The sequence below is a fragment of the Necator americanus genome, chromosome X (genome assembly GCF_031761385.1).
Source record: "Necator americanus strain Aroian chromosome X, whole genome shotgun sequence".
NCBI classification, from domain to species: domain Eukaryota; kingdom Metazoa; phylum Nematoda; class Chromadorea; order Rhabditida; family Ancylostomatidae; genus Necator; species Necator americanus.
In genome coordinates, this window is record NC_087376.1 from 20,894,299 (window position 1) to 20,918,598 (window position 24,300).

The 24,300-nt window shown below is 41.8% G+C and overlaps 4 protein-coding genes across 6 annotated transcripts in view; 2 read left to right on the forward strand and 2 right to left on the reverse strand.

Annotated features, from left to right (window-relative positions):
• Positions 1-797: 797 nt before the first annotated feature.
• On the reverse strand, positions 798-1,901 carry RB195_024492 (uncharacterized protein; the record flags this gene model as incomplete). 2 transcript variants are annotated; one of them, XM_064212291.1, is made up of 3 exons in its annotated part: positions 798-1,389; positions 1,536-1,715; positions 1,792-1,901. In XM_064212291.1, 3 exons carry the CDS (start codon positions 1,899-1,901, stop codon positions 798-800), a joined length of 882 nt encoding a protein of 293 aa, XP_064068171.1. The 2 variants fall into 2 exon arrangements, with proteins under 2 accessions (XP_064068171.1, XP_064068172.1); XM_064212290.1 differs by lacking the exon at positions 1,792-1,901 and having other exon boundaries at positions 1,494-1,684.
• Positions 1,902-3,174: 1,273 nt separating this feature from the next.
• Positions 3,175-3,402, reverse strand: RB195_024493 (uncharacterized protein; the record flags this gene model as incomplete). The annotated part of the gene is made up of 1 exon (XM_064212292.1): positions 3,175-3,402. One exon carries the CDS (start codon positions 3,400-3,402, stop codon positions 3,175-3,177), a length of 228 nt encoding a protein of 75 aa, XP_064068173.1.
• A 254-nt stretch (positions 3,403-3,656) lies between these two features.
• Positions 3,657-4,033, forward strand: RB195_024494 (uncharacterized protein; the record flags this gene model as incomplete). Its single annotated transcript, XM_064212293.1, has 2 exons — positions 3,657-3,746; positions 3,875-4,033. The coding sequence occupies 2 exons, from the start codon at positions 3,657-3,659 to the stop codon at positions 4,031-4,033; spliced, it is 249 nt and encodes an 82-aa protein (XP_064068174.1).
• An 889-nt stretch (positions 4,034-4,922) lies between these two features.
• RB195_024495 (uncharacterized protein) overlaps positions 4,923-24,300 on the forward strand; it is a gene marked incomplete at both ends in the record, with an annotated part of 32,801 nt that continues 13,423 nt past the window's right edge. For both annotated transcript variants that reach the window (XM_064212295.1, XM_064212294.1), the window contains 7 exons: positions 4,923-4,995; positions 5,082-5,188; positions 5,861-5,944; positions 6,011-6,092; positions 22,558-22,686; positions 22,741-22,853; positions 22,927-23,025. In XM_064212295.1, coding sequence (XP_064068175.1) covers positions 4,923-4,995; positions 5,082-5,188; positions 5,861-5,944; positions 6,011-6,092; positions 22,558-22,686; positions 22,741-22,853; positions 22,927-23,025 — 687 coding nt within the window. The remainder of the gene's footprint in view (positions 4,996-5,081; positions 5,189-5,860; positions 5,945-6,010; positions 6,093-22,557; positions 22,687-22,740; positions 22,854-22,926; positions 23,026-24,300) is intronic.

Below are 24,300 nucleotides of genomic sequence, written 5' to 3' on the forward strand. Positions count from 1 at the left end.
ATACGCGAACATACCTCGGTCACGCTCCAGTTGTTCATGAAAACGCAGGCAACCATCATAGATGTTCTTCTAGCCTCAGCGACGCAGAAAACTGCGCAGTTACAAGAAAACATGCAAAGAAGAGTGGTGTGAGCTGTCGAAATTACTGAATAAGTCAAAGAATAATAGTGTCAGATAGAAGTACATGGAATTTTGTATGGAGTTCTAATAAAGAAAGGGAATGAGTTTGCCTTTATATCTCCTTCAGAAAGTCTAGAAATCTTACCAAATTCGAACTCTTTTTCTTTCTGTAAGTTCCAAGAAGTCAGAGATGCAGAAGTTCAGGAATAAATTAGGCTAAAAAAAAGCTTGGGAGTTACAGGATAACGATAATTCTCATTACCGTTACTTTTGAGAGCTGGGATATTTCGTTTCAAAGAAGATTTTTATGCACGTAATTTGAAGCTATCAGATATATCCTTATCTCATATTTCACGTGAGGATTTCTCTTGCTTCTAGTACGATTACAAAATTGGGATCAGCTCACGTCACAAAATTGCAGTGAATGTTTCTGATTCTCCAAAACAATTTAGTAGACAGTGAATTATATCCTAGCCGTTGATCTAGCGTATGATTAGCGGTAGGTAAGCAGAGTCAGCTATTTAGGTGCCAACGAAAGTGAATCTTTTTACGACACGCACCATCGCTAATTGCTCTGACGAGGCATGACGGGGGCATGCTCGAAATTCCGTCGGAACCCTCTTTATACGCACCCCATCAGCAGAGCATTGCGCTGCGTTCGCCTTATGCCCCGCCCATCACATCGTCCATCTTCGACCCTCGTCGTTTAATGAGGTGCGAAACATGTCTAGCAGGAGCACGCTATGTCTGGTATTGCTTCTGTATGGAGTATCGATACCGATTAGAATTGAGTCAAGCCTCTCCATTACCGTTGATGTTGCTGCCCAAGTCTCCGATCCGTACATCATGATGGGGCGAATTGTGGATAAGTAGACTCGCAGCTTGACTTCGTTGGTGATGGGGGTCGACCACAGACATTTCGTTAAAGAGTTAAATGCAGAAGTGGCCTTAGCGCATCTTTGCTGAACATCTCTCTCGTAGCTGCCGTTGTTCTTCAGCATACAGCCCAGGTAACAGAACTCATCGACGAGTTCTATCGGTTGTCCGTCCACCCTGATTTCCGCTCGATCTCTCGAAGAGATCCACATGTGCTTGCATTTATCAGTGCGTAGACGTAGTCCATAGGCTGCAGCCAGCTTCGATACAAGGTTGACATGTTGAAGTTTCGTGCTGCTTTCCGCGAATATAACATCGTCGGCGTACTCGAGGTCAGTCAACGGGTACCCTGATGGTGCTAAGACAATGTCGGCAGAACACTGGTCGACTGTTCTTCACATAATGTCGTCGATGGCGAAATTGAACAGGAAGGGTCCTGCCACTGCCCCTTGTCCTACTCCAGTTACCACCTAAAACGGTCAAGCAAGCGAACGAACTTTCCTAAATCCAGAAACGCCAATTGCATTGGCTTCGAATACCGCTGCCAGATTTCGATCGCTCTCCTGACGATGAACATCTGGTCAATCGTAGATCGGCCAGGACTAAAGCCAGCTTGCTCGTTGCGCGTTGTTTCTTCGCGATGTTTAATGAGTCGGTCCAGGATAATGCGCTCCAGTACCTTGTACATAACACGCAACAAAGAGATTCCTCGATAATTCCTGGAATTCGTGACGGATAACTTGTTGTGGAGGGGAATTATGATAGCGTGCCTCCACGGGTGCGGGACAAGGGTACCCGTGAAAACCGGCTGACCGCTCCTGACCTCCCTTCAGCGCCGCGCGCCTCCGCGTAATCACGTCTGCCACTCCACCAGCTAGATATTCTCCACAACCGCCTGAGATCATCTAGACCCTGCCCCCTTATTGCTCTCTAATCAACGTTACGCGCCGCGACGAAGAAGTGGATATTGCGAATTTAAAAGGGAGATGAGTGTAATACGAATTAACGCAGCAAGTTCTAATCTCCAAAAATAGTAAATTGAGTTCATATGTTCGGGAATTAAGGAGAAAACTAGATCCTTTCATCCAATTAAAACATATATTATTAGAGACATATCATAGAGTATCAAGGGGTTAAAGATATCATGATTGATAAGAGTGATATGTGTGACCTACATCGACCTCATTTGAGCAACTTCACACAAATAAAGATTATCTTAAAAAATGCTGCTGTTAAAAGAATAAGGAGAATAAAGGAAAAGAAATGAATATATTTTCACACACTTCACGCCCAAACTGTTCTATAAAAATGCTCAGTGCATAAGTATGTGTTTGCCACGATGTCATTCAACGAATTCTTGTTCAACTTTGGACTGCAGCAACTATACGCCCAGCAACTTTATGTCCTTATTACTTTGTATACATTCTTTGAACTCCTTTTTAAATTTTATTTTTCAAAATTTTATATAGATATGATGTTTATATAGAGCGCAAGCCAAATATTTTAGTACTTCCTTGTACGTTTTATAGAATAAAACTTTATATGATTCTTCAAACTTCTTTCAACAGCGTTTTATCGCTTGTAAAAGTAAAAGAATATAGCACTACACCGATCAGGGGGAAATTCTTTGAAGCGTCTTTTGCATTCCCAGAGATGGATAATTAATTTCATCTATCAAGTCAAAACAGGATGTTTTCATTTTCACTCACACTTTTAAATGGCATATATACAAACCTCTTTCATTTGTATTAACTTCCACGTATACTTTATAAGAGTTTCAAACAAAATCTGATACCAAGGATTTTCCTTTTCCTTCGATTCTAAAAGCGCATCGTAAGAACTGCGGGTGCGGCGGAGAAAACTCCTCGTAAGAGCAGCGGACGCGGCGTGGGCAGGGAGGGTGGTGTGGGCGGGGTGTCAGCGAGACGTAGCGCAAGAGGAGCAACTGCGCTACTGCAGTGATCGTGACGCTGTCAGGAGACGCGCGATGCAATTAACGACGCTCATTAGTCTTCTGGATACGCGGTGGCACATCATACGGGTACCTCTTGACCGCTCCCCTTGCCTCCACGAATCAGGTACCCTTTCGTCTATCCATATTGAACGGATGATCTTTGTCGTCCCACGAATCCCAGACGGAGGAAGATATTTTGGCGTTTCTGCGCTAATCCCGACGTCTCAACCAGACTTTCCATTCTTCATTTTTTGAATACAGACTAGAACCTCCGGCACGGTCGGTGGCTCCTCGTTAACCGCATACATCGGTCTATGAACGTGTTCGAGTTCAGAAGCTGATGGTGCTAGCCGGTTCAGCAACGTCTTGAAGTGTTCTCTCCAAATTGGAAGGGTTGCTTCACCGACAGCCACTCCATTGGCAGTGCTGAGGGCAGGAGAACATCTTTTCATTTTGCCGCTATACTGTTTTAGTAGAGCATAGGCTTTCCGTCTTCTCAAACTTCAACGCTCTTGGCGTCCACTCGTTATCGCGGTCTTGTTGCAGTTGACGACGCAGCTTCCTTGTAAGACGCTTTTCCTAGTTGAAGTCACCAGCGCTACGTGCGACACATACAGAATTGTACGTGGATTTTGTTTCCGCAGATGCAAAGGCAAACTTCCTCCGCGGCAATAGAACCGGGAGCGTTTCCTTTGCAGCGTCCTGGATGCACTTTGTGAAGGAATCCGCATCGCTAAGCTTCTTCCTGGTTTCTCTTATGGAACCGTATCTTGAAGCTGAGAAGAACTGGACAGTGGTCAGAGTCGAACGCGACGTCCCAAACAGCTCTAGATTTTTGGATATCTGACTGAGGAATGTTCCTCGTCAGAACGTAGTCGTGCTGAAGCTTAAGAGTCCTTATTTTCGGCTTGCGCTGCTCTTGAGGCGTTGGAAGGGTTGACCCTGCCACGTGAGCTGATGGCGTCGATGATTTCTCTTAAACGTGGAAGCGATGATGAGATCCGTCTGCTCGCACAAGTCGACCAGACGGTCACCGTTGGGTCACCAGCAAAAGGCACAGATATATCGCAGAAGTCTGGATAGAGCGGCTTGTTGGAGTTCACTCGATAGTGTTCGGCAGTTCAGCGTTACGAAACGAATGGTTGTTGCCAAAGATTCCATGCTCCCTTCAGGCAGTTGACCTTTCAGGTTATGGGCTTTGGCGGTGTGCTGGACTACAGCACCTTTTTGCAATGTATGAGAAGCTTTCGCCATATAACAGTGCAGGTTATATAGCGCGTACGTTCCCAATGCATACACTCGAACGCCTGATTAATATATATATATATATATACACATATACATACATACATATATATATGTATATATATATACATGTGTATATATCATGTATATATATATATACATATATATATGCACATGTATATGTATGCATATATATGTATATATGTACAATGTATATATATATACATGTACATATATATATATATATATATATATATATATATATATATATATATATATATATATATGTATATATGTACAATACATATGTCTTCTATATAATTTTTTTTCAATCACAGTTCTACGTCTTCCGTCGATCATGTTCTCATTTTTACACTTTTCAACTTTTATTTTGGAACATTTTCGGTTTCCTTTATGTTTTCTGTTGTTGTTTTGTTCTTATACAAATCTTCTACGTTTTTGCTTTATTATTAGCGTTTTCACTTTCTACATTTTTTTTTCACTTTTTACGTTGCTACGTTGTTGCCTTTTTGTTCCTTGAACTTTCCTTAGAGTTAACTCTATCACGTTATTCCAATACAACCACGGCACGTCCATGACCTCAGTGACGTGGTTATGGATGGGCGTGGCTTAGGGATCACAGCTAGTCTAAGATATGCCTGCTCTGGCCCACCGACAGCCTCTTCTACAGGCTGCAGCTACCTAACGAGCACCCGCCTTCGCTCGAATGATGGATCAGGCAACAGCTCATGCTAAGCGTCTCCGATCCAGAGTAAGCATTCAGTGTACTCGCGAAGTTGGTGATTGAAAAGTAGACGTGTAGTTTATCTGCTTAGTTGAGGAGAAGTTTGGTCGTTTAAATTGTGAATTGAATCGCCCACTTCAGGCTCTGAAGAAGGTGATTCTGCCGAAACGTTAGCCAATAAAGCAAAAATAAGCATTGGAAAGAACGAAAAGGAGCGCATGATGCCTCGAAAAAACTTATTGAAAGATGTAGGGATGCGTTGGGAATAGGGAACAAGGATGGTATACTGTTGATTTATTCGTAGGATGTTCTGTAAAAAAATTATTAAGAAGTGAATTTCTTCTCAAACTGCTATAATTAGTCGATCGGTGCAAGATCTGTCTTTCAGGTCAGAATTTCCACTTTTAAAAGGGAAAAACCAACGATGAGCGCATTCGAGCGTTGCTCCTTTCCCCTGCAGAGCACAAAACTCTGCTTCGATTGCTTTGCTACCTCGATCAAATGCAGAAAGCAAATCATGTCGAAAATACTCGTTTGTCCACTTGGTACTCCATTTCAATGTGAAGTGAAGTAAGAAAAAAAATCTAGTTTCAAAGAAAAAAAGAAACAAAACATGTTAGTTTATAGGATTACATGATCATATTACTTTGCAGGAAATTCTATAGAAAGCATAGAAGATTTTGCGAATGCTTTTTTTCCTATCACTTTAGAATTTTTAAGTTTGAAAACAAGAACGCTGACGACCTATATCTACTACCCAGTACTATAGGTACTTGAATTTGAATGTTTTCGTAGAACACAAATACCCAGTTGAGTGAGTCTAATTCAAATGTTCTTCATGTTTCTGTATTAGACCTCTCAATTCAGTGTGCAAATGGATTCTGACTGTATATTCTCTGCAAGATTGAACCATCTTTTAGTCTGGCTTCGACTTCATGAAGCGATCAGCTATTGGTGAGACCCCGAAAGTGCTTCTGAATGGATACGTCCTGGATGATGCTGGTGCAAGTTTTGCCGTTCGATTAGGTAAATTCTATACCAAGGATTTTTTTGTGATAAATAAGTTTAAGGTTACTGGCGACAAATTTGAAGAAACTGTAATGGCGGAGGTAATGCGTATTACCCCGAAGCTTCAAGCTTCTATAATTAATGGTAAGTTTTGTTGTTATTTATTGAGGTGATGAGCCAGTGGAATTTTCACGATCACAGCGTTTCGCGATCTGTAAATGACAAAAAAAAATCAAAGAAACTGACCCATATCTAATGAATGCTTTTCTTCACGTTTATTCTTTCCTCCACATAATGGATGACACGTTTGTTATTTTAGAGATAACTTACCTTGTGATGAACACTAGTGCAGAAGATCGCTTAAAGGCAGCTTGCCACGAATCTGACGTGGTGAAGGAATCTGCTGGAAAAGCTAGAGATGGAGCTGTAGATTGCTAGGTCTGGTCTAGGTGAATAGGTTGCTGATTGGACCGTAGCGTAATGAGCGGTCTAAAGTACCCCGTAGGAAGTAAAGAGGTTTTTTGAAGACGATGTTATATGAACACTACACGATTTATGCGTGGTTTAAATAACTACTATTAGGCAAGAACGCTGGGACTGTATAATCATTGCTATGTTTAAAAGATCGCGAGAGGAGCACTTTGAGGAATAGTTTTGGACGTATTTCGTGAAGGAAGGTTTGCTCGGAATCTCGGTTGATGACATTTTTGGTGATATTTCTTCTTTTTTTAGCATCACCTGTAGCAAAACTGCTGTCGTTGTTTGCCGATTTACCACAGGCGCCACTAATACTTTCATTCGATTGCGCCCAAAGGTTGTAGACCAGTAGCCTTCCATCTCGTGAAAGGTGATCTTCCTTCAGTGCGTTTGGTATCGCGTCGTATACGGTCGCCGGTCGCTTACAGCTCAGGTCCAACTATTGGCATATTGCAAATGACTCTGATCTTCAGTCGTTAACGTAGAAGCAAGGTCACGCGTGGTGGTAGGACACTATCCTCTCGAATACGACACCCACTGCTTCCTCTCCAACGTTCCTGCGACAGCTCTCGATTCCTGAAAGTTCGAACCGGAAATTTCATGTATTTCAAAGATGAAAATAGAAAACTAGCTGAGGAATGAATGGCAAATGAGAAAATCGGTAGCTGACAGAAGCGATGAAACGCCAGGTAGCGGAAGAAGTAAATTTGCCGACATCCTTTTGAAAATGTTGCTATTGAAATAATTTAATTTTTATTATATTTTATTTTTATTTTAAAATCTGTGAGATATCTCTAAATACTTATTAGAGAACATGATACGATTTAAAAAAAAAATAGAAGAAAGGTGCATGGGTCGAATTAGAGACGAACGTGGAATTTCGTTATCGACCACTTTTAAATGATGAAGAATTTAATTTTACGTAGCGTCCAGCGGTTTAAAAATGCGTTTAATGGAATTTAATGACCAAAGGAGCTCAGATTCTGTGCAAATTGTTAGGTCTGGGAGATCACGAATAACTTAGAAATAAGAGGATCAAACGAAAAATTTTAGGTAGTTTTTCAGAAAGGAAGGTTTGCTCTAAGAAACAGTCATGTCGCTGCTTTTTCCGACCTCCTAGTCTTTTTGGAAATTTGATGGAACAAGGGTGTGAAAATTGCCATTTTTCACATCCCTGTCCCATCAAAAATTTGGGAAAACGGTGGGGCCCTGGAAATCGCATGTCATGGCTTCTGATAGAGAATACCTTTGGATGCAACATACTGGAAGACGATTTGCTTCACCCCAAGTCTCTTTGAGTTATTTAGTTTTATTCAAGATCACACTCACGCTATCGAAAATTGGGATTTTGGCAAATTTTTCCATTGTAGAAAAATGGAATAGTGTTTCAAAAAATCACTCATATATTTGGATAGAGGAACTAAGGAAACCCTTGTGTGGAAAACTTCTCTTTCCCGGACCATCTTTTTCTGTCAAAATTTAGATGGGACAAATCCAAAAGAAACTACCTAGAATTTTTCTGCTTGTTCTCTTATGACAAATTCATTCACGATCTCCCACACCTAATAATGTGCACAGAATCTGAGCTTTTTTGGTCATTAAGTTCTATTAAATTCACTTTTGAACTTCTGTAAACTACGTAATATTAAAGTGTTAATTTTCAGGAGTGTTTTCAAGTTTCTAGCTCTTTTTCAAAAATTTGACTTAGTCCGGTGTGGAACCTACGAGGTCTCATTGGTTACATTGTCAGCGCGTAATACATTTTCAAAACAAAATGGGGGCTTCCATACTGTCTTACGCCTGAAACTAGGTATAGCATTTTGTAATTTATGTAGTAATTTCGTATTATTTGCTGTAATATTTTATGATGTATATAATTATCCAATACTACGCAATATTTTGTCATGGTTATCATGGCATCCTCCATTCACTACTGCTCACCGCGCACTCCCTTACGACTGCCTTCCCTTGTAACCCCCTTCCGTTGCCACCCCTCGATGGGAAAATCCCATCACACTTGACCCAGGGTAGAACAGAATTTCAAATGCACTATTTCACTTGCGTAGAGCGGGTTACTCAAAGCATCATCCTTTCAGTTCCGCGTTTTATGACGCTGACCGTACTTTCTGCCTGTTTACGATACGACCAGGTTCAAAATTCGTAGATCAAAACAGAAAGAACAGTGGTACTGAATAAGTGACCGCGCAGCTGTATGTTCTTGTTCTTCGCAGTATTTTCGATGCTCTCGTGTGTTCGTGTTGTTCTTCTGTGTATTTGTTCCACCCAAAATGTAACAAAGTGGCGTTGCAGTTGACGATAGTGTGGGGCTTTGTATGAGAAACAAAATGAGGTGATAACTTTTTCTATCGGTCTGTAGCAGGAAACTAACATCTATGACAGCAGCGCCTTAATAAAAATCTAGGGCAGCTGGTCTATGTCATTTGAACTCAACACAAGACTTACCTGAAGCGCGTAGAGCGCAGCCTGCTTCACGCACGGCTAGTAGTTATCGTCTTCCTCAAAGACAAATGTGAGTTCATGCGAATTTACTGTGAGCTGTAAACTCTCTCGATTGTTTTCTTATTGGTTGGCTGTGGTGTATGATGATTTATGTGGAGATTCTGCCGTGTACCTCCCCCTATCCTATTACCATACAAGTGCGTAGATCAGATCCTTATGTTATTTGGCGTGAACCAAGACTGCTTATATGGCTGTCGTTTTCGGTATGCTATCAGTTCTCCTTTTATTCGGTGCTCATTGTCTCGTCTACTATCATCTTTTGATTTTCACCTATGAAGGATTTTCAATTACCCATTGCTTGTGGGTGCGACAGTTAGCGGTGATGGTACTGAAAGGAGAATAACGGGGATACTGAATGTTGAACAGTCTATCAGGGATCGTTTCGAGCAGATGGCCGGCTTACGAAAAACTATGGACGCCCTAGTGAAGACGATGACGACCGTACCGCCGAAGTCTACCAGCGATCTTCATCTGGATCTTTCCTGGTGAGTACGAATATCTGTGTTGGACGACACGCTCGAAATCCTAAATACACTGTTTGGAATGAAGGAGGGCCTCTTTTGAGTGTTTACGAATGAACTTTTCGCCATGTGAAGACATTGACAGCTTCGTCTTCCGTAGGCTAGATGAAGAAGAGAAGATCACTGTCGACGATCTCCTCAATTAGCATCACACCTGGAAATCGGTCAAGGATGACTTCAGGATTATGGAAGCCACAGCGTTACCATGAATCCTCCGTATAGAGAACGAAAAGGACCGTCTCTCACCGCTGGACGACCCCTGCACCTAACGTCACCGTAAGAATGCTGATGGATCCATCTTATTTTGCGCGCTCCCACTTCTTGACAGAGTCTCAAAGATACGGAGGATTCATGGTAACGCATTGTTTGAATTAAGCCTTCGATTTCGCCTGCGCCATCTGGAGATATCGTCGATATATCTATGGATGTCAAATCAACTTCCTCACGAAGCCGTTTAGAAGTGCCACTCCAATCCCTAGTGGCTCATTGGACGCTGTTTCTGAACTGATGACTGCCTTTGACATGTTGTTCATTATGAGGAATTGTAGAGAGGGTCCCGTAGATTTTTCCGTGAACGCCTCCTAATTCTTATTAGAACCTAGGGGGCACTTGCATGCTCTAGGCCCCTTCAGATTTTCAGAGCTACGAACCATGCGATTTTCGCATTCCCAAAACTCTTCTTTCGCTTGGATACATGATTTGCATTAAACAGGAAGACTGGAATCATGTGACAGCATTAGTGTCTCGTTTTCGGAAACAACGAATCTTTCCATTAGAGAGAAATGTGGTTGTGGTAAAACTGCAGTAATCGATAGCTCATCGTACTTGTGATGTAATGTAGGGTGTCAGGATTATCAATTTTTCTTTGCCTCTGTTATACATTGTTATTTCGATGTCAACCTGCATTATTGGTGTCCAACTCATGCAGCGCACAATTTCGAACACTGACCTAATCTTTGGTACTTGTGCCATACGCAAGAATGAGCATGTCGGCATCGCGAGAAGACATCCGCAGAAATACCGTCGCATGTTTGTCAAACTATCCAGGATACATGTGATGTATCCTGGATACGTTGAGGTCATTTCCAATTCTGGTATAGTCTTATTCGAGTACATTCTGTTACGCTTGTCTTCTGTACAAGATCCCATCTGAGCGCATCTTGTGCTGCGAAAAAACTTGTGCATTGTCCCTCTTGTGAAGAAGAGTGAAAGTTTGCTGCACCTGAATTTTATACCATTACCAGTCTCAACGTCCAACTAAAGACGGGCTTCAGACTTTCTGTGTTGTTCACTTCGCTCCCCTTCATTAATCAACGAAAATTAAAAGTAGTGGCATTTTCTGTGAAATTGGACTTGTGTATCTCCAACAATCTTTCTTCCTTTTTATATTATAACTAAAAGCGAAAGATTTCATAGTCTTCTTTCTCAACGCGTCAGTTCTACATCTAGAGAACATTCGAACTTCAGTTTCAAACACTCCATACCAATATATTCTAGACAAAGTTTGAAAGTATCACGCGAAATAAGGTTTTTCCTCCTGTTTTTCCCAAACAGTTATCAAAGAAGGAAGTTTTAGCATAAAATGACGTGAAAGACATCTTCCTACCTATAAAGATAACGTTCCACGTCAGATCACATAAACATCTTGCTACTATTTAAGCAGCCGTTTGCATGCGGGTTTCCACTTTCTGAGAACTGCATGCTACCAACTTGAGGCGAATGAAGAAGGAAGTAGACACCATTTCGACGCCGGTGGACCCGTCGCACCCCCCATTTTGAATTTCGTCACTGACACACACATACACACAGACACACGTGACAGAATAAGCCCGTTATTACATATAATTATAATGATAATGATTTTTCACTTTTGTCATTCCCACTGAGTATTTAAATGGTTGATTTGAATGCAGATTTCTAAATCTAAGGATTTCGAATATGAAGGATAGTGTCGTACCTTCTTCCTAAAAGCTTAGAATTCGGCTATGTAATTGTCACTGCAGGACTTGTACGTGTTACAATAAACTACTCCCGATTGCATGCAATCACCCTCTCTGTCATATGGGCAAAATACGTAGCTGGGAGTTGTGCAGAGTCGGTCACGCATACGATTCAACTACGAGATCATAGCAGGCAGACACCAGAGGCATTTTGGGTAACTGACAGAAGTCCAAATATTAACGGAAAGGATGAGCGCATTGTGATCAGAAACGAACTAGCCCTATATGAAGATCTGTGCTAGGGGGCGAACGAGCCGTTAGGTCCGTTATGAGAACCATTTTGAGTTATAGTTGCAGTAGTGATGTGTTACACTTTCAGATTTAACCAATGGGGTGAGCACTAGCCGATTCAGTTTGTCTATCGGTTGAATGCTTTCTGTAGAGTGATGAAGCGCTTTAGTGTGTTGTCTCAACTTGGCGGCCTGTTCAGGTTCTTCAGCCATAAAATGTGTTACAAATCTTTGTGATCCTCTAAAATCCCTTTCTGCGTAAAAGGCTGCCTCAATAGAACGTGTAAATTTGATGGTTTTATTTGCATTTTGATGATTTTATTTGCATTCTATTTGTCGTGTAGATCTCATCATCAAGCGAAGTTGTCCGACTCCCTTGGATGCCTTTTCTCAGTGGTTTTGCATCTTCTTGCTTCCGATCTGCGGAATGTGACACGTAGTCAAAGTGTGCAGCGGAATTTTGATCTTGTTCGTGAGCTAGTTCGACTGCTCCATTCTGATTACAATCGTTCAATGTGTTTTTGTACTACTCACGTCGGTGACTATTACTAGATGGTTGTCTTTGTAAAGAAATCGGTCAGCAGTGCGGTACTCCATAATTATCCACTTTGTCGACGATATCTTCCTGAGGGAAAGGGACGGTTGCAACACTGCCTTCCAACGACATGCATTTCGAATAGGTTTTGAAGAACTTGAATGTGTTTTCGTTCTCAGCACACACTTCTGAAAATATCCCAAAGTTACCAGCTTTGAATAATGTTCTGGACTTCGACACAGCCGAAGAAGAGAACTGGAACACGCAACATGTCCAAACGAAAACAACAGGGTGGTCATACAAGCATGCGTCGTATACAGTACGGGTTTACTGTAAGCGAATAACATGGTGAAATTCCCGCCCTACAACAAATAACATTTGCAATACATCTGACACATTCTGTTCTTGAACGAGACTAAGGCTACGTGTCATCGCTGTTGCTTCTTGAGGTGAATTGATTGACCCTTTGTCGACTGCCGCTGGTGCGAGTACAGATTTCGTTCCCTTAGAGATACTGTTTAACTACATTATTGAGACGCACAGAACAAAAACCACTAGTGATGATTGGCTTAATTTGATCTCCAAAAAGACCTCCTCGCATTAAAAACATTTCTGATTTTATGCGGGGCGATGTTTGTTTGGTACTTTCCGTTATGTCCACCTATACCTTGTGACATTGTGCAAATTTAAGCTTTTTGAGTTGGAAGAATAGACTGTTTTTCGATGTGCTCTACTGTTTTTTTCAATTATCTGATGCTATTATTCCGGACATTTCCTCTGGCAGTCAACTGACTACCTACTTCTTTTTTATCGCTGTGAACCTTCAATCGTGTGTTAGTGCCGTGATCAGGTGTGCGAGGACTGGTGCGCGCATTACCGTATTGATTCCTAGTAGTGGTGTTATTTCTTAATATTGGGACGATATTGGAAGCGCTTTGGCTGTACAATCGATCCACCAGCTTTATCTTTTGTCCTATTACCAACATTTGAATTGAAAATGCGAAGGCACATATAGTGCATTCTGCCACGTTTAGGACAATTTGGATTCTGACAACCATAACTGCGCTGTTCTTTTGCAGAACATTTCCAGCACTGTCTGGTTTCTTTCACATTACTTTGCCTCGATTTTAAAAGCAGCATACCACGAATCTGAAGTGGTGAGGGCAGCATACCACGAATCTGAAGTAGTGAGGGAATGCGCGAGAAAACTAGAGATGGTGGTGTATATTGTGGGATGTGGAGTGGTTCCGCTCATCTCTCTCTTATCATCGTTAAAAAAAGCGGCGTGAAAGATGCCGTTTTCCAGGACGAGTTCAGTTGCAACGCGCTACCCTTCTGCACGCGCCACATCCAAGTCCGAGTGATCGAAGATCAGCGATGTCTTCTCACCTGTCTATTCGAGTGGAAAAATGAATAGGCTACTGAGGAAACCGGAACGTGTTACGTAAGAACTAAAGCAGTTTTCACGCGGTTTTTTACGTTTGGGTAAGGATGGGCAGAACCACTTCGGATCCCTTAATCTACTACCTCATCTCTAGCTTTTACCGCGGATTCCTTCACGACGTTAGATTAGTGGTATGCTGCCTTCAATATAGCAATTCACCTACAGTTTGCTTAAGTATGACTTGAGCTGTCAAAGAAACGACAGATTTTTCCCAAAGTTGAAGGTCAGTTAAAGTATTTGGTGTGGTGGTGCGAAAGAATTATATGATTCCTTCTTTATGCACTATCAGTAGAGCGATAAGGCTAATACCTCAGAGTAGAGGTCGTTCAGTGGAAGTAATAATTTGTTAACAGGCGAACGAAGACGGCGTGCTCACTAGGAGCCACAAACGCAGGAATGTCCGTAGTGGGCGGTCGTTAATAAAATAAGCCTCATGAGCGACCGTTGAAAAAACAAACTTCGTGGCCGGTCATCTCCATAAGATGACCGCCAAAAATACAACTCTTTACAATTCCGAATGTTTGCACAGCGCATGTATGATACTGTGCACAAAAGTATAGCATAATAACACAGAATTGGGGTTGTGATACAAATGTCAGGACATCTGGCTCGTATTGTCTTCGATTCGGATAGTTTTCAAGCTTGGTACGGCTTTTTACGGTCACGCTCTACAAACTTTTTTGCTTTGATTTCCTTCTCGGGATCGTTCATAGCATCTTCGATTTTCATTTTGTTTTGACCTTGGATTGTTACAAGTTACACATTCGGGTTTTGTCGAAAGTTACAGTTGCATGCAGTTGTCAGCATCATTCTCTGCTGCTTGCTCTTGCTGCTCTGCAAACTAACTTTTGTACCAAACCAATTAACTTTTGTACCATTTTTGCTCTGTTGATCGCTTTACTACCGTACTTCCCTTCTAAAGCGTCAATTATACACTTGTAATTTTGTGGGATCAATTGTATGCCCTTTATGGATATTTCTGCTCTAACTTTGAAGCTGTATCTTAATAATAGCTCTTGTTCGACTGCACTCAAGGACTTTCTTTGATCAACAGGTGTTTCATATATTGCCCAAAAGTCTGTAAGTGCCCGTTTTACCCTTATTTAAAGTTACACACGGCTGAGGATGGCTCTGCCTCATGGACCAATGCTAATGCGCAGCGAAACTAAAATTGGTACAACAATCAACTACTTCCCCCGTTGTTCGGAGGGATAGACTCGGGGAAGCTATACGGTGCTTTACGAATTCTGATCATAAAACACACGAAGAGAATATCACGATAAGCATAGTAGAATAAACCCGTTGTACCACTTTGAATTTCGCGGCGCCTTAGCATTTGTTCAAGGGGAAGAGCTGTCTTCAGCCGAGAGCATTAGATACGAGTTTCTCCTTCGTCCCCATAAAATCCTAGTTGCTTTGCTTTTAGATTATGATATAACATAACATAAAATCTTCATAGTGTTCTCTTTTCTACTTTTTTCACATTTAAATTGTGCTCAGGGAACTGTGTAGCGTAATTTGTGAAAGGGGAGTTTCTTCGGTTTCCTCAGTCGCAGTTGACTCTGTTCTGGCCTGTTGGTCTGTATGAGTATCATCTATTCCTCCAGATTTTTGTTTTGTGGACTCTATATAAGTAATTTTCATGTACTTTCCGAGTTTTCCCGGTGATTCCGTGCTTCTGTGACTCTGGCATTTAGTGTATAGATCAGTTCGTTTGCATTTGCAATCCTTTCATTGAATTTCGTGTCGTCGATCTCGTCAACTTCATTGACGAGATCTTTTCGTTACCTTTTAATCTTGCTTCCTCGTTTTCTTTTTGCACTTTGTCAATCAATGTCTAAAACGTCATGCTGTTCATTTCGATCGTCCCAGAAAGCAAATTTGTTGCACCAAGATATTCCTCATACTTCCGCTTATCTGCTTCTGATGGTTTTACTTCCTCTGAATAAGTGTTGTACTTATCCAGTAGCGACTTCTGCGCTAAGGAATATGAGTCTTCTGGTGTCATGTTGAGGCAGGAGAAACAGCGGTACGTTGCAGGCAGTGACTTCACACTGCACTACACATGCGCTTAAGCACTTATTTAGTTAGTTATTGGGGTGGTTTTGTTGACAAAGGGTGGCTTGGACTCTGCGTAACCAGCTAGAAGTTCGTTGCCGCCAGCTAAGGGAGGCCTGGACTTTGTGATCCGTTTGAGGACTTCGGTTTTTTTTTATTAGCATCCCCTTTTTCACATTAATAATAGTGCAAAATTGGAGTTGTGCCCCAAAGAGAGATGGTGATTGAGAGATAATAGTATTTATTGGGAAGCAAATGATCACGAAATGCTTATACTAGATGTTATCAGGACGACGTCATCTGTGAAACGCAGATAGTGCAACTGCTGACCATTAATTTTCACTCCCATTTCGTCTCATTCCAGGTTTCGCATTACATTCTCGAGATTACCAATAAATATTTCAGGTCAGATTATGCTACTCTGTCGTACCCTCCCTTAACCTCGATGATGACACCCTCAAGGAATGGGGAAATTCCGACCATGAAGTCACCGTTTGGCTCTAGAAGTACATTTGTCTACCGAGCAGGAGCACCCTTAGTTATACCAAGGATTCCCTGACCGCCTCCGTCTCAGCTGAGTCGAAGTCTTCTTTATGTCGAGGAACGTCTATCTTACGACACCTCGATGAGTTCCGAAATAGTGTGAATGAGGTCAATCGTGCTGAATCCTATTCTAATCCTGCATACTCACATAGATGTCTTTTATCTAGCCCTTTTTCAGTTTCCAGTCCTATTGAGGACTACTTCTGCACAGAGCTTATAGATGACCGATAGTAAGCAAACTGAGCGATAGTTGCCTATGTTTTGTGAACCTCCCTTCTCATAGAACAAAGTGGTCTTGTTGGCCGTGTAAGGACCCTCGCTGGTATGTTGATGAGGACTAACATGAGATTCTTCAGATGTTCAGATTTTATCTTCTCGAAACCAAATTTTCGGCGTACGATTGCTTACCGGCTGATAGCATGTTGTAGTGGGGACGGAAGAACCTTTGGCATGACATATCCGCCTTCTCTTAGATGGTGAGAAAGCAAGTAGACATGCTTGTCGAAAAGATCGGACTAGAAGTCGTGGAAGATTTCTTTCATTCCACTTTTTGATGCAATGGTTGTTCTCGCCTCTCTGCAAAACCTTGCGACCTCAGACATGATTTCCTGGCTGCAGGGGTGCAGCTCCTTGCTAGCGCGTTAGCTCAATATTCCTTGTTTCTGCTGTGCAAGGATTGAGTCAAGGTACCTTTGTTTCGGGCACGTCAGTCCGACCAAAATCCTGCAATCAAATGACTCTAAGGAGCAAGGGAAGCGGTTTGCATTCGACTCCAACAAATAAGCTCTACTTTCCACTCCGGGAGGACGCGACGTTCTCCCATAAAAGCCATGGGACGCCATGCAAAATGCCCATTACTTCTAAAGTTATACGCCAGACGCAGCAAAAAGAAAGAGTCTCTTGACTCCGGAGGAATGTCTGATGTCATAGCGCCAGAAGGGATGTAGTTGCAGGAGTCATCTTTGCTGCCAAAAGGTAAAGGACTAGGGTGACAATCTGTTCATGCAACGCCGTAATGCTTGTATCAGAAGTGAGCATTGAAGATGCATGCCGTGAAAAATGAAATACGACTTTATCGGACCGAGATGAGACGACGCCACCTGCTGAATACCGTAGATGAAAATGGAGAAAAACTGTTCCTAGGAATATACAGCAGTACAGGAGTTGGCGACGCGGCTTCTATTCTGATCTTTTTGAGAAGCATACCCATTTGCCTCCACATCATCTGAGGCAAGATTGATATGCTATTTCAAAGGTTATTTCGACCACATGCTGTCATTTCGTGCATAATTCCCTTCATAGTTCTATTTGATAATTTTGAAAGCTCTCACTAGGTATTGTTCTTTTCATATTTCTTTGTAACTTTGTAGTCCTGTGGAGGGAAGGGGAGTTGTGGGGTTGGCTAATTTAGTCATTACATTAATAAGTACATTTGGCTTAATTTACCGACTATCTTTTTTGTCAAAACTAAGTCTTTTTTCCTATGCAACAACTTTTATTCATACACCGATTTGTATTAACAACGTTGTGGCCCTAAAGAGCCCATACTGCGACCGGTACGCATACCGAGCGAAATACCGATCGGCTTCCACCATTATTTGAAGCATTTGTTTCCATGGACGGAGTACCTCCGGCAATTCCTTTGATAGAACTACAGCATTTAGAGGATACGATCGCGTTTCGTCAGCGTTCCTCCCACATTATCCAAGAAGTGTTAGCGGGCTCACATTCTGATGTTGACGTCGAGTCGATAGAAAAGACTCCCTCGGGTCGTCACGATACTGTGACTCTATCGCCTACTGTTGATCGCATTAGACCGGTCCTTTACCAAGTAGTTTCAACAGGATGGGGTTCCGGCGTTATCCTCGAAGCTAAAAACTTGTTCACCATAGGGTCTGATCATCGCGATTTCCATTGCATAATTCCCGATCAGCATGCCATCAATGTTGTTAGCTCGTATAGGGGATTTGATAAATCCATCGGTTAAGGATTGATTGTGTGTGGGTCTATGACGTAAAACCCAGTCGTCAAGCGCTCGGCAATCCCAGTGCTGTTTTGGCCTAGTCCCGCATTCTTCGTACGACGGCGCTCGAGAACAACTCTACCTACTTCTTTAGAGCAGCTCGTTTTCTTTGCGTCTCCCGATACACTGCAGAAGCCTGTCTACGGACTTATTCTGGGCCTCGTTCGCCGTAGAAATCGCGTGACCCACCTCCGGGCAGTATTCGAAGGAACGCCGTATGCAGTTTCCTTCACGGCTATTATTCGCGTTTTTCGTTTCGATAAAGCGCGCAAGGATCAGTTTCCTCTCAGCCAGGACGCGATACAATGTCCCATTGGCAATGCAGTTTTCGGAACGCCCCGCGTCCGAGCACTCCCGTAGGCAATTGTGTCATTTCGTTCGTCGCTTTCTCCCGATGCACTCAGAGGAGGCTATTGTAGCCCTGCCAAACCCAGGAAGACAGGCAGTGGCTTGTCGACAGAGCAGGGTCTTTTGAAAACTACTGTCGTTTTCCGGACTTGACCAAGCGGCAAATGGCCTGGATCTTCAACGTAGCCTGCTGGGCTTTATCGGCAATAGGCACTATGCACGACGATAGACGGACGCACAGAGTGACTGCGACGATACCCAGATTTCAGATCTTCCCGTTGCGCGTCCACTTCGTCTTCACGGATATGACAACCAAAGCTGGATGGACTGGTAACCGACCAGTGGCCATGTGGATAGTCAGCGCTAATACTCTCACACGCACTGTATTCAGACGAGCAGATTTAGACTCGCAGTCCAAGAATTTGCTCAATCTTTTATTAAAAGGATAAAAAGGATAATGTCACTGGCGTATCAATCCACTGGGGATGCACCAACACGTTTTACTAGAATTCGTAATCGTTGAGGTTTTGGAACGCGTGTTGACCCATACAATGACTTGCGAGGGACAGCCGATGACCAAGTCAGTGTTTTTATCCTCCCAGAGAAGTCTAGTACCAGTTTATCGACCTCGGAAGAATGAAAGGCTTGGTTTGCACTAGGACGGTTTCGAACCCTGCACTAGGATGTGTGGACCTCCAACCGACTGCGCCACACCCGCACCTTGGATTGGACAAACAAATAACGTTATCTTGAAGAAACTGCTTGTTCTAAAATATATAGGAGCGATTGGAGCTGAGCGAGAACCGCTAGTTTTCACATGTTTTGTTTGAACGGCTGAATGAATTTTTTTTTCCAAAAATTGTAGAGATTTTCACTGGAACAAATAACGTTTTCAATTTCTCATCATGCCCACCAGTGCCAGACATGGTGCATATTTTTGCTTTTTTTTTGTTTTGGGAGTCCAAATTTCTCTGCCGTACGTTAGTTTATTATAGTTGTCTGTGGACCAGTATCTAAGGGTATGAGAACTCGCCCATATTAGCTTGTTTTGTTATTCCACATATTTGTTTAGGTGAGCAGTACTTGGTCTTTTCTAGTATTGTCGTTAAAATTGACTTTTGCGAAAGAATCGCTTTGAAGTGGATCTTAGGTATGTATATTCGAAGCTTGCTCCCGTTGACGAACGTCATTAGAGGTGCGATTTCGCAGTTCGGCAGCATTCTCTCTTACTTCGCCAGTAAAGGATCTTCTATTGTTTGTTGCTGCGTTGTTGCGAAAATGCAATCGATTTGTATGATTTGTTACATTTTCGGATGTTCTTGTAAAGCATAAGCTTTGACGATGCATCCTTCTACAGAGAGGACACTAAACTGACTGGTTTCGTACTGGTACATTTCCAGCAGCGATTGGAGTCAGTCACGTTCCTTTTTTGTTGGATATCTATTACAGTTCTGTAATTATGCGCGGAATTCTCAGAGCTGATACATGAAATGCACCGTCTATTATTTTTCCTTGTCTCTGACTTATGCAGAGTTTGATTCCTTTTGATTTCTGTGTTGTCGTCCTTAAAACGACCTTTTGGTCTTGGTTCAAAGTGTTTTTTAAAAGCTTTCATCCATTTTTCGTGTTGCTCCGTAACGTTTTCTACCTTCACATCCTCCATTTCTCGGATTGATATGCGGACATTTTTCGTTGTATTGTACTGTAGCTTTTCCAGCTTCTCCAGTATTCTTTCTGTCCACATAGCATCTTGCGTCCTGATTATATCCTGGCCTGCCGATGCCATTTGGTTAATCAACATTTCGTTTTGTCGAAAATATAGGTGCATTTCTCGTTATTATTTCTTGCACACAGAAGATCAATTAGTTTCTGTACGATCTTTGATCTATTTGGTTTGTTACCATATTTTTGTTTTATGACGTCAACCATCGATTTGTAGTTCTGTGGAATTAACTGTATACTTTTGATGGACATTCCCCTCTTTATCGAAGACTTTCTTTAAGAAGAAGGATTTTCTCAACTAGTGTACTGAGTACATTATTTTGATGCACCATAGGTGCTTTTTAGATTGGTCAGGATTTTGGAAATTTATCTTCATTTCTCCATAATCTAGGAAGCTCTATTTGGCTTGGTTTGAGTGTTTTACACTCTTTGCTCTGTTTTTCGCTCTCACTATGAATTCTTCTTCTACCGCATCTTTGCTTGGATCGGAATGATCCTCTGACAGCCACATTGCGTCATCTGGGCTGAACGTTTCTTCACTACTTTAATCTGTCGCCGTTCTGGCACTTCCCGTTTGTGGTGATCGATTGTTTGTATCTGCACGATGATGTTTTATTATTCGTTAGTTTCTAGGTAATTTTGTTCCCATTTTCCGTGCAAATTTTTTGGCTTGATATGCTGCTTCTATGGCTCTTGTTTCTAGCATAAATATCATTTAATTTGCTTTTGCCATGATATCCGTGAATTTTGCTTCACTTTCAATTTCCTCGACTTCTTTTTTGAGGTTCCTTTTGTTGCCTTTTGTTCTTGTAGTCCATTTGCAATTAGTCTGTCAGTGACTGCAGTGAGTTTTCACTATTCGATAGTTTTTATGCTACCTTTCATGAGATTGATTGTGATCAAATGTGCCTCAAACATTTCCTCATCTGATCCATCTAGGTTGCAACTCTTTTTTTGTTTTGTAGAGTGAGAATCTCTCCAGAAGTAGCAGGAGAGTTTTGGCGTTATGCGCCACAGGTTATCTATGCAAAACCAAAAACATTTTTCACGAGGTTGTACAGCTATGGCTGAGTATACCCTGGCCTGTCGATACCATTTGGTTGATCAACATTTTCATTTTGTCGAGGTTATGGGCTTGCTGTGATCTGATGAGGGGATTGCTGCACTTTACGGCACTTAATTTCGTCGATGCACCAGAAAATTGTGCGTGTGAGTTATGGTGGCTCACGATAAATGAAGTTTTAAACCCAATAAAATAGAGGATGATCCATTGGATAGAGTTTATTGAAATGGATCTCAGAGCACACAGAAATTGCCGGCTGTCCTCGGCGTATACAAAAGAGCAATTCCTGCCACAAGCGGACCACCTCCTTGCCATATGATCCGACAAGGAGAGGAAAATCTGATAACATAAACATTGCAAATCGCTACGTTCTGAGATCGGAACAAAGGCGTGGTCGTAGGTACGTTCGAAAATATACGTAGCTTCTCCGCTGCTGTTCACGACTGTGCCAGTTGTACTGTCTCCATAGTTTGCCTGGTTTTGCCAGCTACGACCCAAAGAAGGACAACGATGTCACCTGCGATATCAGCGCTCTCTGGCTCTGCCGATCAGCACCAAACTCGCAGCTGGAGGCCTTTTCAGATCACCTTCTGCGCTGTATTTTACAAGTAGTCTTCTATGTTGAGGAAGAGGTGTTGAATATTGTGAAATACTGACATATATAAGTGGTGTTTGTTCAGATGATCCTCTCGAGTCCAGCTGATTGTCTTATCTTACAAGTGTACGTAACTTTCATTGTTAATTACATAATGGATGCTCGCGTGATGGTTTCCTGGGGTCATTACTTTATTCATGTAATGCTTTCGTTCTTGATGTATTATCAGTTCGTCTTATTTTTTGGGTTACATCATCTCCTTCTTGTTTACAATCACCTCTTGGTAATTACTATAAATGCTTTTCCCATTATCCACTGTCCCTAGAAGCAGCAGTGTTCATTTAGAACACGTCATAATAGTTCAAGTTCATAACTCACCGGTTTTGTTTATTTATTTTACTGCATTAACCTCTTTTTTGAATTGGACAGTTGAAATGTAGTTTTTCAGCTGATACCTGTTGTAAACATGACAACAACAGCCTAGCCGTGACATTGAAAGTTCAGAGATTTGACTCCTTCTACTTGTCTAGGTCAGCTCAAAGATCGGATGAATGTTGGGAACTGGATAATGGAGCAGAAGGATGTCTTGCCGCGCCATAACAAACTTATACTAGATGCTGTCTTTAGAAAAAATATAATCGATTTAGGATCTGTTTCTGGTTCGGTACTTTAACTATTTCCGTCTTATTTCCTGTTAACATTCCTCTTTGTAGAATGCAAGGCTAAAACATTATCCGGCTTCGTTCTTCTTAGCCCTTCTGAACAGGCTCAATGTTTAGCAGCAGGAATGAGGTACCTTAAAGGAAGTGAAGATGACCACACGGTGGTTAGTTTTCTTAGGACATCTCAAATGTTTTGTTTTGGTGTAGTTCCATCTGGTATAATTGACATTCCTTCAGCTTCTTACTCTTTGGATAATTGCCGATCTAGATACTCCTAAAGGACTTAAGCTTGTTCACAATGCTATGAGACATTTGGAGGTTAGCAAAAAATTACGGGTAGGTCATGTTATCACTGTTTCTGTTTTTCTTTTGTGTTCGACATTTCAGTAGTGGATATATTTCTTACAAAGTGTTCGTTGTAATAGATGTTCCTCGCGTCGGCATAATCACCTCCCCCCCCCCTTTAATAATAATTCATAAACAGCATCGCCAGGAAAACCCCACCTCAAAATTTCCAGCACACACTGATGCTGAGTGTCTTGTTTGTTTTTCATGCAAATATTGGCTTCATTGATTTATTGTTTTTTTAAATGCGATAGAGTTAATGAAAGTTGTGCGATACCACTAATGAAGGTTTTTCCATTGAATGGGGTCACCGATTTAATTGATTTTGGAAATCTACAAAAACCTACAAAATCAATACAATCTACAAAAACTTCTAATCGCTAAATCAAAAGTCGTGCGCAGGAGGTGTTTTAAAGTATGAACATTAATAAACGGCGTTTTCCATCAGACACTGCCATTTGAAAACTTAACCTTTGTTTTCTGCTTAACATGGAAGAAGCGAAGCGTGCGTCAGTAGTATGTAGTATAGTAGTATCTAAAGCCGAATATTTGTTGTCGTATTCATAATTCGCTTCATTCTTTTTGAGGTTTTTAGCACACACTAATTTATAACTATGACATTTAATTCTTCATATCCGGAATTCATTAATAAGTGGGCGCTACTGGCTTTTCCCAGAACAAGCATCATGTACGTACTGTCATTGTTCAGCGCGATAAGTGGTCTGTATAGTGCTCAGCGGATACAGAGGGTGATCTCGATTGGATTTGCAAAGTTTACAAAGTGGCGTAGTGACGGCTATAGCGCAGTAAGTTGGAAACTCAACTTTTTCCGTACCGTTGATGTTTCGAAATCGCCCTAGAGCAAGCCAAATCTTCCATTCCTCCGAGTCGATAAATTGGTACCAGACTTATCTTGTAGGACAAAAACAAAAAACAAAACACCAATATCTGCAAGTTTCACAATTCGTTGCATAGGTGTTTATAAACCTCAAACGATTTTAAATTGGAGTCGTGCGCCTATTGGTATCACAAAAGGATTGATCAACTTTTAGCTTTATTCTTCATTCTCTAAGGTGGACTGCATGTGAGGTTTCGGAGCAAAAAACAGATGATGCTTGTCTTTTGGTATACACAGCTTCCGCGACAGCTTATCCTCAGAGGAAACTACTGGTAACGATGGTCGTTAACTGCGCTGCGCAGCCGTTAATAGTGTCAGCAGAGCATTGCGCTGCGATTGCCTTATGCCCCGCCCGCCACATCGTCCAT